The sequence below is a fragment of the Fukomys damarensis genome, unplaced genomic scaffold (assembly GCF_012274545.1).
Source record: "Fukomys damarensis isolate Sample0158 unplaced genomic scaffold, DMR_v1.0_HiC HiC_scaffold_15, whole genome shotgun sequence".
Classification (NCBI taxonomy): Eukaryota; Metazoa; Chordata; class Mammalia; order Rodentia; family Bathyergidae; genus Fukomys; species Fukomys damarensis.
Window position 1 is genome coordinate 36355848 of NW_022900927.1, and position 14025 is coordinate 36369872.

Here is a 14025-nt window from a genome sequence, read left to right on the forward strand (position 1 = left end):
CATACAGTTGTTCATGTACTCTAACACTTCTTATTTCTGTAAAATCGGCAAGAATGTCCATATTTCTATACATAATTTTAGTAATTTGAGTATTCTTTTTTCTTGACTTTGCTAAAGGTTTGTTGATTTTGATTTTTTTGAAAAAAACTAGTTTTGGCCCCGTTTATTTTTCCATATTACTTTTCTATTTTCTGTCACTGCTCTAACCTTTATTTAATTCTTTCTGGTAACTTTGGGTTTACTTTGACTTTCTTTTTTTTTTTCCTGAAAGTGTAAAGTTAGTTGGTTGAACTTGCTTCTTTTAAAATTGAATTTTGATCTTTATTAATGTCTGTGTGCGTGCACGTGTGTTTCATACATTCTAAAACATATATTTTCATGTCTTATAATGAAAAAGTTCAGCCAAAACCAGCCCTATTCCAGTCTTTGTTTCTGTTCCTCAAAGGCAACAACTTTCAAATTTTCTTGGTCCCTCTGTTTATTTTCAGATTTCTAAGTTACATTACATACTGTGTTTTACTTGCTTTGTTTTTATGATGTTGGGATTTGGACCTGGGCCCTTCAGCATGCTAGACAAAATACCCACTCACTGAACTACGCCCCCCACCTCTCAGACTATTTTTTTCAATTAACTGTTCACATTAGAAGATGAGCTGGCTTTTCTATTTTCACAACTCCAATATGTAAATGCATCTTCTCCTTTTAATGCATTTGTTATGAAGTTTTATTAGATTAATAGTGGACTTTTGGCAGAAACTACAGAATAAATTGGTATTGAAAACTGAACAAAACAAAACCACATCGAGGCGATACTCAAGTGTTACAAATAGGACACACATGTAAATAGTTTCTCTAGAGTGAGAAATTGAAAGTGTAAATAGGACTAATAGGTATAATAGATAATGTGAAACAGGAAGAAAAGGGACAAAGAGGAAGGGGAAACAGGAAGACTAGTGGGAAGGAAAGAAAGGAATGGAATCAATATGAGAAAGTGAAAAATAATGGAAACAAAGTCTTTGTACATTGGGAGGGAGAGAGGGAGGGGTTAAAGGGAGGGCAGGGGGATGGGGAAAATATAAGAACCAAGATTGATTCTGTAAAGATACAAATGTCCAACAATGAATGACATTATATTGCATACATTAAGTGTACCAATAAAATTAATACAAGTTAAAACAAGCAAACAAAAAGCCAAAACAAAACTGAACAATTTTAATTCCAGGGAAAACAAAAAAGTGCGCACCATGGTTTACAATATTACCATTTTCACAGTGATATAAACACTGAGTATTAGTTATTGTACAGAAGAACCTGGAATACTGGACCATTTCACTGCAATAAATCTGTACCAAATTAAGAGACATTTGGAGGATGAAGTTTAAGAAAGTCAAGAAATAAGGCCTGGTGATGTAGCTTCTTGATAGTGTGCTTGCCATGGGTTCAAACTGTAGTACTAGGGAAAAAAAGTCAAGAAGTACATAAACCTGGGATGCCAAATTCTCAAGGAAAAGTCTTTGGTTTCTAAGGTTATTGTATATATACCATTTATTGAGCATTTTATGCCTGAAATTGTTCTAAAAATACTCACTTTTCTCAAAAACAGGTGTGTTTTTCTCTAATCACACCTCATCCCTCAGTGGAAAATTAAATTTTGTTCAACGTTAGGACTCTACCCCACACTGAGGATTATATGAAGATTCTAGGGGATCTAGACCAGTGTACTCGGAGAAAGTCCTCTACTGTTCATTCAACCTGGTTACTATTAACTAATATGTTCACTTTCTCACTGCCTTAATACCTGCTTCACGGATTAAATGTCAAGCTTGAAGATGGGGCCTTGGTCTTGGTTGGAATCTCGTGTCTTATGTATGTAATGGTGCTACACATCCATTCTCATCCTAGGTTCTGACTCGCCCCTCATTATTGTTTTCCATATTCACAGAGCCTGGAACTACCTTTTTTCTGTTCCTTTCTGTTGCCTTTCACAACCAACCTCAAAAGCCTCTAACTATTTTCTACTGTGTGCACACAGAATTACTTCAACGGGTGTAGGTATTTTAGGTACAAAGGGGCTTTTTATTCCGCCCGGTGGCTGGAGAAGTCCCAGATCTCCCACCAGTTATCAAGGAGTAACATCCAATCATTCTATGCATTCTTTTACAGCACTGAGAAGGAATTAAATTACCATTTAAATATCCTCACAAATCTGAGACCCCTACAACTGCTCCATGAATAATTCCCACTTTTTTATTTTTAATATTGTGGTACTAGAAATCGAACTCAGGCCCTTGTGCTTGGCTGCACCACTGAGCTACATCCCCCACCCTGTAATTCCCACTTAACACGTTGGGGATTGCATGAATTTATAATTTAGAAACTCGTTTCAAGTAACACAGCTAATGAGTAACTGCAGGAGCTCTAAACTATGTGCCTTAGACTTTGGAACAATAAGGGTGTGGTATTATCACAGTTCCTATAAAAATACCATGCTGAAGGTCACGTGTAAGCGGCAGTTACCCGGACTCAAATTCATAAACATATACAGAGGAGAAAAGTTTCTCGGTGTGCCTGAGATGGACGGCTGGAGTTACTTTAATCCTTACAAAAACACTGTCATGATTTTATAAAGAAGGAATCGCAGTTCCTTCTTTAACCCTTCCTAACGCTAACAGTTCCTTCTTCTAACACAAAGACCGTGTTAGTGACTTGGCTAAAGCCAAAAAGCTAGGGCCATGTCTGCTTGCTCCCAATATGGTATTCCTTCCATCACACCAAAGTGACGCGTCTTACTCTTGCACCCAAGAAAATTCCAATACAAGCACACTTTAATTTTGGAACACCCCGGGGGAAAAATGATCTGGCACATGCGTAGTGGCGCGCGGCTCCACCCAAGCGACCACTCCGCCTTGCTCAGTACGCATGTGTGAAGCGGTTCCTCCCGCCCCTTTCGCAGCACTATTCCCGCCACTCCCCGCCTCTTTCCCTCCCGGAAGTCCTGTAAGTCTTGCCGGATGTTGTTGTGACCCTGAGAGACACGTGAGGTACTGCTACGTCATCACGAGGCACGCGCAGGAAATATGGCGGCTGCGGCGGGCGTAGCGAGCGGGAAGGTATGTAACGGCCCCAGGGGGCTTCCTTGGTGTCCTCCGGGACTGGGGTACTTTTGTTGGCTGGCGGCCCGCCGGGGTGGAGGAACGAGGGGACTGTCTTGATCAGGCCCAGCCCTTAGGAGATACAGAAGTGGAGGAATTGGTGGTGATGTCAGCTATTTTTCCGAGAATGCCGGTTCAGCCAGAGAATTGAGACCCAGTTCCTGCTCCAAAGCCAGCTGGGCCTCGACGCTATTTGCTTTGCTCTGCCACAGAGTGCTAGGCCTATATTTATGTCACCTCAACGAAGGGGCGGGTCCTTCCTTAGCTCCATCTTTCCCGGTGTCTAGTTTTCGGTCTACTCTCCTGACTCCGACGTCTTTTCTCTTTGAGACATCAACCTGACTTTGCTCTTCATGTGTCTCATTTTGGTGAAGGCGTCTATGCTACCTTCATAAGCTGGATGAGTGCTCTGTAGCTGTGCCCTTAGAAGAAAAGAATTTATTGGCTTTAGCAAATTGCTGAGTTGGTTGATAGCTGTGAGCGGAAAGGCAGGTGTCGACTGAAGGAGCTCCCGTGCTTGTCTAGAAAGGCATTTGTTAAAACATCTTTCCAGGTGTTTCCGTGGGGCTATCTGTCGTGCTGTTTTACAGAAGTTCAGTAACAACCTCCTAGTTGGTTAGGAACTAGGATTAGATGCGGAGATTTCATTGTATATTGCCAGTTCATGTTCCGAGGGCACAGCTTGCGCGTGTTTATAACTATCAACTTTTATGAAATGCATTTGGCGGCATTCCCCAATGCCAGGGGTAGTCGTGAACAGCTGGGACTGACTGGCTCACTCAGAACACTAAAGGCTATTTATTCGTTTCGGATTGCTTCCTCTATTTAGTTTCACTCATCTTCTCTTGCCTTCCACCCATTTTCAATTATTTGACAGCATTTGTTTTTTTCCCCCCTATGAAATGAAAGACTAGGTTGCAGAGTAACAGTTCTGTCGTGGTTTTGTTTTTGGTCTAAGTGCGACCTTGGGCTACAGTTCTGGTGAATTAGAATCTCATTGATGTCTAGGATGTAACTTTTCTTGCAACTCTAGTGTACTTGCCTTGAGTGTCAGCAAATGATGGAGAAAGTAATTTCTCATACAGAAAGCTAGTGAAGAAGAATAATAGTTAATAGCTTAAATTCTGGAGCCAAATTGGTTTCAGAAACTTCACTTACTAGTATTTGTACTAGCTAATGCAATTGTTTATTATTATTATTACTGTGAATGTAGATCTTTCAGTCTGTCTGAAAATTGTAAAGTTATTGTTATTTGGAAGTAGTTGAATGCTTATTTATGGTGCCAGTGTTCTAAGAAATTAAGGCTGCTCATATATATATAAAACTGAAATAGTTATTTAAAATAAATTAGAAAAAGGAAGCAAAAGAAAAGTTAGAAACTTACAAGTACAATTATTAAATAAACTGTACTTTGGTGAGCTACAACTACCTGTAAGTTTTCTAGCAGCAAAAGTAAAGTGAGAAATCTGATCACCTAGTGAAAATTTCAAGATAATTGGTAAAATAAAAACAAAAAGCAAAAACTTCAAAATTAGTTTCTGGAGATAAGATCAGAGAATATATATATTTTTTTGAGTTCTTTCTACGATGTGTATTGAATGTGATTATATAACATTTTTTTTTTTTGTAAAAGAAAAAAAGACCCTTTAATGATGTAGTCATGTTATGGTTTCATACATTTCATAGGTAATTCAGTGAATATGGGAGACAGATACGATGTCTTCAAGTCTCTGGTGAGTTGGGAAAATTCAGGGAAAGTGTCAGCTTATGTGGCATGTATTTGTTAGGCATTTATTTTTCAGTCCTTGCTTTGAGATTTTTAGTAAGAATTTATTTTGTGGTTTAAAATGGGCACCATCTAGTTCCTTTTAGATATATGTATAGTCCTGTGCTCAGAAAGATAAAGTTTATTCTTAATATCTAGTAGACTTTCCTGGAGAACGTTTCTTTCCCTGTACTAGATCTTGCAACATGGTAGCTACCCATGATATAATACTGAATGTCTTTTCTTTTTTATTCTTAGTTTTGATGGTGTATAGTTGTTTAGATGAGCGATTATAATTCAACATTTTTTTTTTTTTGCACTGTATGGAGCCAGAAAAGCTTTTCACTTTTTGTTCTATAATGTCTGTGTAGTTGTTAGAAGTCATTCATGTAGTCATTTTTTTATCTCCTCACACTGCTAAATTATTATCATCTCCTGTAGGACATAGTTTAGTGCATTGATGCCCTTAAGAAGCAGTATACTCACCCTTCATTGAGAATTGTGCCACCCTTTATATCTCAAAGGCTCATTCTTCACTCTGAATTCCATGGCATGTTATCTGGCAACCATTTATGTGATACTTTTTGTTGTTATTGTTGTTTCACTGCCATTACTGATTAACATGTCCCAAATAAAATTTACATTTACTTTTTTCCTTCTGTATCTCGTCTTACTAAATAACCTCTCATCTGCTCAGTTTTGTCCTTGGTTTCTCTCCTTTCACCTCCCACATGTGATCAAAGTCCCTTCATTTTGACCTTCTAAACACCTCTGCCTTTCATCACCCCCATTGTCACTGTTTTAGTTCATGTCATCCTGAATCTCACACTCTCACTTGATTATTGCAGCTATTCATTCTTGGCCCAGCAGCCAGAATATTGGGTTAAGGAAGGCACATGTGACCATGCCATTCCTCTGCTAAAACTCTAGTGGCTTTTCTTTATCTTCAGGATAAATCTCAAACTGTTGAATTCTTTAGCATGGCTAATAAAACTTTGTGATCTGCACTAGCCTCTATTTTTGTCTCTACTGTTTAGACTTTACTTTCTAATATTCAAATTTTAGCCATGCAGGGAACTGCTTTCTCTTTAACATATATCCTCTGCCACAAGTGTATATCTCTACTTCCCTTAAACCTTCTTTAGTTAAAATTGTCATTCTTAGGTCTCAGGTTCCATGTTACTCTAGCTAAATCTTCCTGATTCTTAATTCTGCTTGCCTCTTTGACTCTTCTGAGTCTAGATAAGATATTTACAATGGCCTGCTGCAGCCTTTTGGTACTTTATATGTTGTAATTGTCAGTTTTCTTGTCCTAATTCCCTAATGGACTGTTAAGTCTTTGAAGACAGTAACTGAATCTTTTTTTTTTTTTTTTGATGATGTTGGAAATCAAACCCAAGGCCTTGCATGCTAGGCTAACTCTGTACTGTTGCGCTATGTCCTCAGTCCCGCAGTGACTGATTTTAGCTTATGTGCATCTAGTAGCCTGCTCTGTGCCTGAGACTCCATATTTTGAAAAAATCATTGAAAATGTTTTCTTTATTACAATTCCTGTGCATATCTCCATCACACTCTAATATGACTATTAGTCTAGTCAGAGGCCTTGCATGCTAGGCTAACTCTGTACTGTTGCGCTATGTCCTCAGTCCCGCAGTGACTGATTTTAGCTTATGTGCATCTAGTAGCCTGCTCTGTGCCTGACCCTCCATATTTTGAAAAAATCATTGAAAATGTTTTCTTTATTACAATTCCTGTGCATATCTCCATCACACTCTAATATGACTATTAGTCTAGTCAGACACTTCTCCCTAAGTCTGTGTTTTTTTCCACTGAATAAATTTTTATTCTCAGCACTGTATTGATGTTCAGTAAATGTGCTGAATGTACTAGAAAAGAAAACTAAATCAGATTAGGTGGAATGGGGGCGGTGGCTAGGAGAGCTTGAATGGGCTTGTACTCTTTTTCTGGTACCAGGGGTCAAACTCAGGAACCTTGAGTTTGTGAGGCAGGTGCAGTGCCCCTGAGCTAAATCCCTGGCCCAGCTTGTGCTCTTTTGAATGATTTAATAGACTTTTTTTGTAGACAGCAGAGTTAAAAGGTAGAGGGAACAGAATTCACATAAAAAGACCCAAATGGTATATACCATGGGAGGCTATGCAGGAGGATAGCAAGTTCAATCTCAACCTGGACAACTAAGGGAGAACCTTGCCTTAAATAGGTGGATAGACTGGGGATATAACTCAGTGCAAAGACCGTGGTTCAGCTGGATGTGGTGGTGCACAAGTGTAATTCCAGTACTCGGGAGGCTGAGGCAAGAGGAGATTGCTGTTAGTTCGAGACCAGCCTGGGCTACATAGTGAGTTCCAGGTCATTCTCAACAGCTACATAGTGAGACCCTGTCTCAACCCCCCCCCCCCGTCTCCAAAAACAAACCAACCCAGGAATACCCCTTCAGGAAACAGATTCAGAGTGGTCCAAGTCAAGAAGGCTGTGTTGTTGGGGAGTATTAGGAGGTGTAATGTCACTGAAGAGGTAAAGGGTGGAAGTCATAAGGATTTTAAACTCAGCTATGATGTGATCATATATACATTTTATAGAGATCAGTTTTGGCACTGGTTATATAGTACACTAAATAGATTTTTAGTTGACTAGATTAATGAGAGGGCAGTGTCAGAGGAGAGGGTTGAGAGACTTAGGATACAGAGCAGTGATGACAAACTTTGGCACGCATGCCACAGTAGGCTGTTTATATCATTGAAAGCTTTAAAAGGTTTGCCATCACTGATAAGAGACAGCATAGTGAAAGATGCACTTATAATAACTAAATATGTGGAGTGTCTTTGATAGAGTTTGGAATAGCAAAAAGAGTCCGTTTAGACAGAACATAACAGTTTAAACTTGTTATTGAAGTAGAGATCTGAAGTAGGTATTAGATATTTGGGCTTGTAGCTCACTAGAATATCTGGGATCCCACTGGTATTTCCTGATATTTTCTCTAAGCAAAGGTTCGAATTATCATCTACTGTATATGCCAGATGGTTTTTAAAGAAGTTGAATTTTTAAACCTTTTTTTGTTGTTAGATTAGCTTACAAAATTAATATAGTTGCTAAAGTTTAAGAACATATGTTATGTATATGTAGTAGGTTTTGGATTTCCATGTTTGGAGAGATTTAGGGCAAGAATTTTATCTTAAGCCTACTTGTAAGTTTAAAAAAAATTGGTTTGAATGTTTTTATTTATATTTTTTGAAAATAAATATTGTAACAATTGAATAGTTATAATACAATAAAACAGTCCTACTTAAATATAGAAACAATAAGAAATGTACTACTATGTTGTGCAGTTTAATCTTTTTTTCAGTTTCTTGTGTTAGAAGAGTTGTGTCTTGAGTTGGATAGTGCAAAAGTGCAGTTTGAAATCTGGAAAGTTGTCTGTTTTCTTGCTGTATTTTTGCTTTTAATTCTAATTTTGCTAAATTACAGGTCAGCATTTATTTTAAAACGTTTTTCATGGACCCCCAGAGCTCTTTTAATGTTGTTTAACATAGTTATTTTACTAAAGCGAAAAAAAACTACAGTTTTTGTTGCTGTCAAGAGACTATCATTGAAAGCATTACAAGTGTACTTAACTGCTTAGGCATCTCTGTAAATATTTAAGAATAAAAGCAGACTCTGAGATGATTTTATCCCAAGTGGAAAACTTTTTGTGTGTGTGTGTGTGTGTGTGTGTGCGCGCCTTTGACACCCTCCCCAGCTCTGGCACTTAATATTCTATCTTGTATAAAGATTTTACCTCTTTAATAATACAGCCAGGTACACAGAGGCAAGGTATTTTATCTTGTTTATCTCTTTATTCAGTGTGATATATAGCACATATATCTCAATAAATATGTTCAAATGAGTTTGTCTAATCAGTTTAGCACCACCAAGTGGCAAATCTTTGAATGCTCTTTGTATTTTTTGCTCCATGTGCTCCCTGTGAATTCCCAGTGAAGTGGGGCTGTGATTTTTAATATTTTTAAAGGCTGAAATGATGTATTTTTCTTCTTTATGCTGGAAATACATCCACTTCTATACTTACTTTTAAATAGGTTTTTACAGATTAAACAATAGGTTTTACTATAAATTATTTGTATGCTCTATTGAGGTGCAATTGAAAAAGAATAGGCTCCATGTATTTACGGTATACTTTTAGCTACTGGGATTGAAACCGGGATTTCACATGTGCTAGGCCAGTGCCCTGCTACTAAACTTTGTCTACAGCCTTTTCTAAAGTTTTGAGACATGGTCTTGCTTTGTTTTTCTGATGGACCTTGAACTTGTGACAGCTGAGATTGTATGTGTGTTTCCCATACCTGGCTAGAGTGTACTTTTGGTAATTTTTGTTGTATATGTATACCATGAATCCATGAACTCAGTCAAGATACCGTAGTGACATTTCTATTACTGCCAGAAGTTTTTCTTGACACATTGTAATCTGTCACTATCTTGTCCATAAGCAACTGCTGAACTGCTTTTTGCCATTCTGGAGTTGTTGGCATTTTCTAGAATTTTATGTGAATGGAATTTATTCTATTTTTGGTTGGACTTCTTTGTTTGGAATAATTACTTGGAGATTCAGTTGTGTCGTAATGTCCAGTTTATGTTTATTGCCAAATAGTATCACATTGAATAGCACATTTATTTATCCAGTCACCAGTAGAGAGACATTGGGATTATTTTCCTTTTGGCTATTGTACAAATAGCTCCTCTGAATATTGGTATACAGGTCTTTGTGTGAACATATGTTTTTATTTTTTTATTGAGCAAATATCTCAGAATGAAATGGCTGGGTCATTTCAGATATGTTGTATCTTTAGCATTTTAAGCACTGCCAGCTATTCTCCAAAGTAGACATACCATTTACAATTCCACTGACTGTATGTGAAACTTATAGTTACTCTGTATCTTCACCACCATTTAGAATGTCAATTTTTAAAATTACATGTGTTCTTATAGATGTGTAGGAGCATTTCATTATGGTTTTATTTTACACTAACATGATGACTAATGTTATAGAGTATTTTTTCAAGTGTATATTGTATATTGTCATCCCTATGTTTTTGGTGAACTGTCTGTTCAAATCTGTTATTTTGAAATTATTTTTTTTTTTGCACTGTGCTGGGGACTGAACCCAAGTGCAATACCACTGAGCTACATCTCCATTCATGTTATTGAGTTTTGAGAGTTCTTTTTATGTTCTAGATAAAAATATTTTTGATGTAACTTCATTTAGGACTTTTTATTTTTTATTTATGTTTTGGTACCAGGGATCGAACTTGGGTCTTTGTGCTTCTGAGGCAGGCAGTGGATGGGACTTTTTATATTTTTGATGTTTTTCCAGTGAGTAATGAATTTTTTCTAGTATCTTGGATGTATGCAATAGTTATAATGCATTAATATCCTTTAATTTATTATTTGTTACATTTGTGGCTCTGTTTTATTTTATCCCTATTAATAGATCATATTTTCCTGGCTTTCAGCATGACTTACTGGTAATTTTTAAATTCCATTATTTTGGGGGGTTAGATATTTTTATGTTCCTATAAAACATTACTGATTTTTGTCTTAGAAGGCACTTATGGCATTTGGAAATGCTTTGATACTTTTGGGTCTTGCTTTTAAAATTTGTGCAATCATATCAGCATTACTTAATGTAGAATTTAAGTCCCACTGGTGAGCCAAGACTGTTCTCAGTATTCAACCAGTTTGTGACTTAGGAGGTTTCCCACTTTTTTCTTTTCTTTTTGACCCACCCCCGCATCTTTCTGTTTCTCTATTTCTTTCTTTCCCCTCCTCCCTTTCTTTCTTCTTATAGTTCAGAGGACCTACTCATAGCACAGGTAATTGGTGAATACTTCAGATTGGAATACACAAATCACGTAACTTAGTGGAATTGTTCTTATCCGTGTCTGCGTACGCTGAGCAGAAGAGCTTGTGGCTGAATGGTACTTCTCAGGAATCAAGTCTTTATTTATTGAAGTTTCATCTTCATGCTGTATGTAGTATCACATCAAAAGTGTTTTTTTTTTTTCTTTTGCAGTGCTAGGGTTGAACCCAGGACTTAGTATTTGCTAGTCAAGCACACCAACCTCCACCCCTAATGTTAAACTTTAACTAAACCTTTGTTTTTCAATCTTGAGCTATTTTAAGTAGTTGATTCTTTATTTTATTTTATTGGTACATTTTAGGTACACAATATAATGACATTCATCATTGGAAATTTGTACCTTTACATGATCTATCTTGGTTCTTATTCTTTTCCCTATTCCTCTGCCCTCCCTTCAAACCCTCCCTCCCTCCCTATTTACAGTGACTTTGTTTCCATTTTTTTCTTTTTCTCATTTTAATTCCATTTGCTTCTTTCCTTTCCCCACCTCTCCCAATGTGTGTGTGCGCGCGCCTTTGACACCCTCCCCAGCTCTGGCACTTAATATTCTATCTTGTATAAAGATTTTACCTCTTTAATAATACAGCCAGGTACACAGAGGCAAGGTATTTTATCTTGTTTATCTCTTTATTCAGTGTGATATATAGCACATATATCTCAATAAATATGTTCAAATGAGTTTGTCTAATCAGTTTAGCACCACCAAGTGGCAAATCTTTGAATGCTCTTTGTATTTTTTGCTCCATGTGCTCCCTGTGAATTCCCAGTGAAGTGGGGCTGTGATTTTTAATATTTTTAAAGGCTGAAATGATGTATTTTTCTTCTTTATGCTGGAAATACATCCACTTCTATACTTACTTTTAAATAGGTTTTTACAGATTAAACAATAGGTTTTACTATAAATTATTTGTATGCTCTATTGAGGTGCAATTGAAAAAGAATAGGCTCCATGTATTTACGGTATACTTTTAGCTACTGGGATTGAAACCGGGATTTCACATGTGCTAGGCCAGTGCCCTGCTACTAAACTTTGTCTACAGCCTTTTCTAAAGTTTTGAGACATGGTCTTGCTTTGTTTTTCTGATGGACCTTGAACTTGTGACAGCTGAGATTGTATGTGTGTTTCCCATACCTGGCTAGAGTGTACTTTTGGTAATTTTTGTTGTATATGTATACCATGAATCCATGAACTCAGTCAAGATACCGTAGTGACATTTCTATTACTGCCAGAAGTTTTTCTTGACACATTGTAATCTGTCACTATCTTGTCCATAAGCAACTGCTGAACTGCTTTTTGCCATTCTGGAGTTGTTGGCATTTTCTAGAATTTTATGTGAATGGAATTTATTCTATTTTTGGTTGGACTTCTTTGTTTGGAATAATTACTTGGAGATTCAGTTGTGTCGTAATGTCCAGTTTATGTTTATTGCCAAATAGTATCACATTGAATAGCACATTTATTTATCCAGTCACCAGTAGAGAGACATTGGGATTATTTTCCTTTTGGCTATTGTACAAATAGCTCCTCTGAATATTGGTATACAGGTCTTTGTGTGAACATATGTTTTTATTTTTTTATTGAGCAAATATCTCAGAATGAAATGGCTGGGTCATTTCAGATATGTTGTATCTTTAGCATTTTAAGCACTGCCAGCTATTCTCCAAAGTAGACATACCATTTACAATTCCACTGACTGTATGTGAAACTTATAGTTACTCTGTATCTTCACCACCATTTAGAATGTCAATTTTTAAAATTACATGTGTTCTTATAGATGTGTAGGAGCATTTCATTATGGTTTTATTTTACACTAACATGATGACTAATGTTATAGAGTATTTTTTCAAGTGTATATTGTATATTGTCATCCCTATGTTTTTGGTGAACTGTCTGTTCAAATCTGTTATTTTGAAATTATTTTTTTTTTTGCACTGTGCTGGGGACTGAACCCAAGTGCAATACCACTGAGCTACATCTCCATTCATGTTATTGAGTTTTGAGAGTTCTTTTTATGTTCTAGATAAAAATATTTTTGATGTAACTTCATTTAGGACTTTTTATTTTTTATTTATGTTTTGGTACCAGGGATCGAACTTGGGTCTTTGTGCTTCTGAGGCAGGCAGTGGATGGGACTTTTTATATTTTTGATGTTTTTCCAGTGAGTAATGAATTTTTTCTAGTATCTTGGATGTATGCAATAGTTATAATGCATTAATATCCTTTAATTTATTATTTGTTACATTTGTGGCTCTGTTTTATTTTATCCCTATTAATAGATCATATTTTCCTGGCTTTCAGCATGACTTACTGGTAATTTTTAAATTCCATTATTTTGGGGGGTTAGATATTTTTATGTTCCTATAAAACATTACTGATTTTTGTCTTAGAAGGCACTTATGGCATTTGGAAATGCTTTGATACTTTTGGGTCTTGCTTTTAAAATTTGTGCAATCATATCAGCATTACTTAATGTAGAATTTAAGTCCCACTGGTGAGCCAAGACTGTTCTCAGTATTCAACCAGTTTGTGACTTAGGAGGTTTCCCACTTTTTTCTTTTCTTTTTGACCCACCCCCGCATCTTTCTGTTTCTCTATTTCTTTCTTTCCCCTCCTCCCTTTCTTTCTTCTTATAGTTCAGAGGACCTACTCATAGCACAGGTAATTGGTGAATACTTCAGATTGGAATACACAAATCACGTAACTTAGTGGAATTGTTCTTATCCGTGTCTGCGTACGCTGAGCAGAAGAGCTTGTGGCTGAATGGTACTTCTCAGGAATCAAGTCTTTATTTATTGAAGTTTCATCTTCATGCTGTATGTAGTATCACATCAAAAGTGTTTTTTTTTTTTCTTTTGCAGTGCTAGGGTTGAACCCAGGACTTAGTATTTGCTAGTCAAGCACACCAACCTCCACCCCTAATGTTAAACTTTAACTAAACCTTTGTTTTTCAATCTTGAGCTATTTTAAGTAGTTGATTCTTTATTTTATTTTATTGGTACATTTTAGGTACACAATATAATGACATTCATCATTGGAAATTTGTACCTTTACATGATCTATCTTGGTTCTTATTCTTTTCCCTATTCCTCTGCCCTCCCTTCAAACCCTCCCTCCCTCCCTATTTACAGTGACTTTGTTTCCATTTTTTTCTTTTTCTCATTTTAATTCCATTTGCTTC

General features: G+C 36.6%; 1 protein-coding gene across 4 annotated transcripts in view; it reads left to right on the forward strand.

Moving 5' to 3' along the window:
- Window positions 1–3028: 3028 nt before the first annotated feature.
- Tbc1d15 (TBC1 domain family member 15) overlaps window positions 3029–14025 on the forward strand; it is a 58491-nt gene continuing 47494 nt past the window's right edge. For 2 of the 4 annotated variants that reach the window (XM_033763777.1, XM_010617499.3), the window contains exons 1-2: window positions 3079–3110; window positions 4839–4885. In XM_033763777.1, coding sequence (XP_033619668.1) covers window positions 4853–4885 — 33 coding nt within the window. In that variant the 5' untranslated portion in view covers window positions 3079–3110; window positions 4839–4852. Of the gene's footprint in view, window positions 3111–4838; window positions 4886–13128; window positions 13158–13480; window positions 13506–14025 lie in introns of those variants that run through there. The other 2 variants (XM_033763778.1, XM_010617498.3) reach the window with 2 other exon arrangements.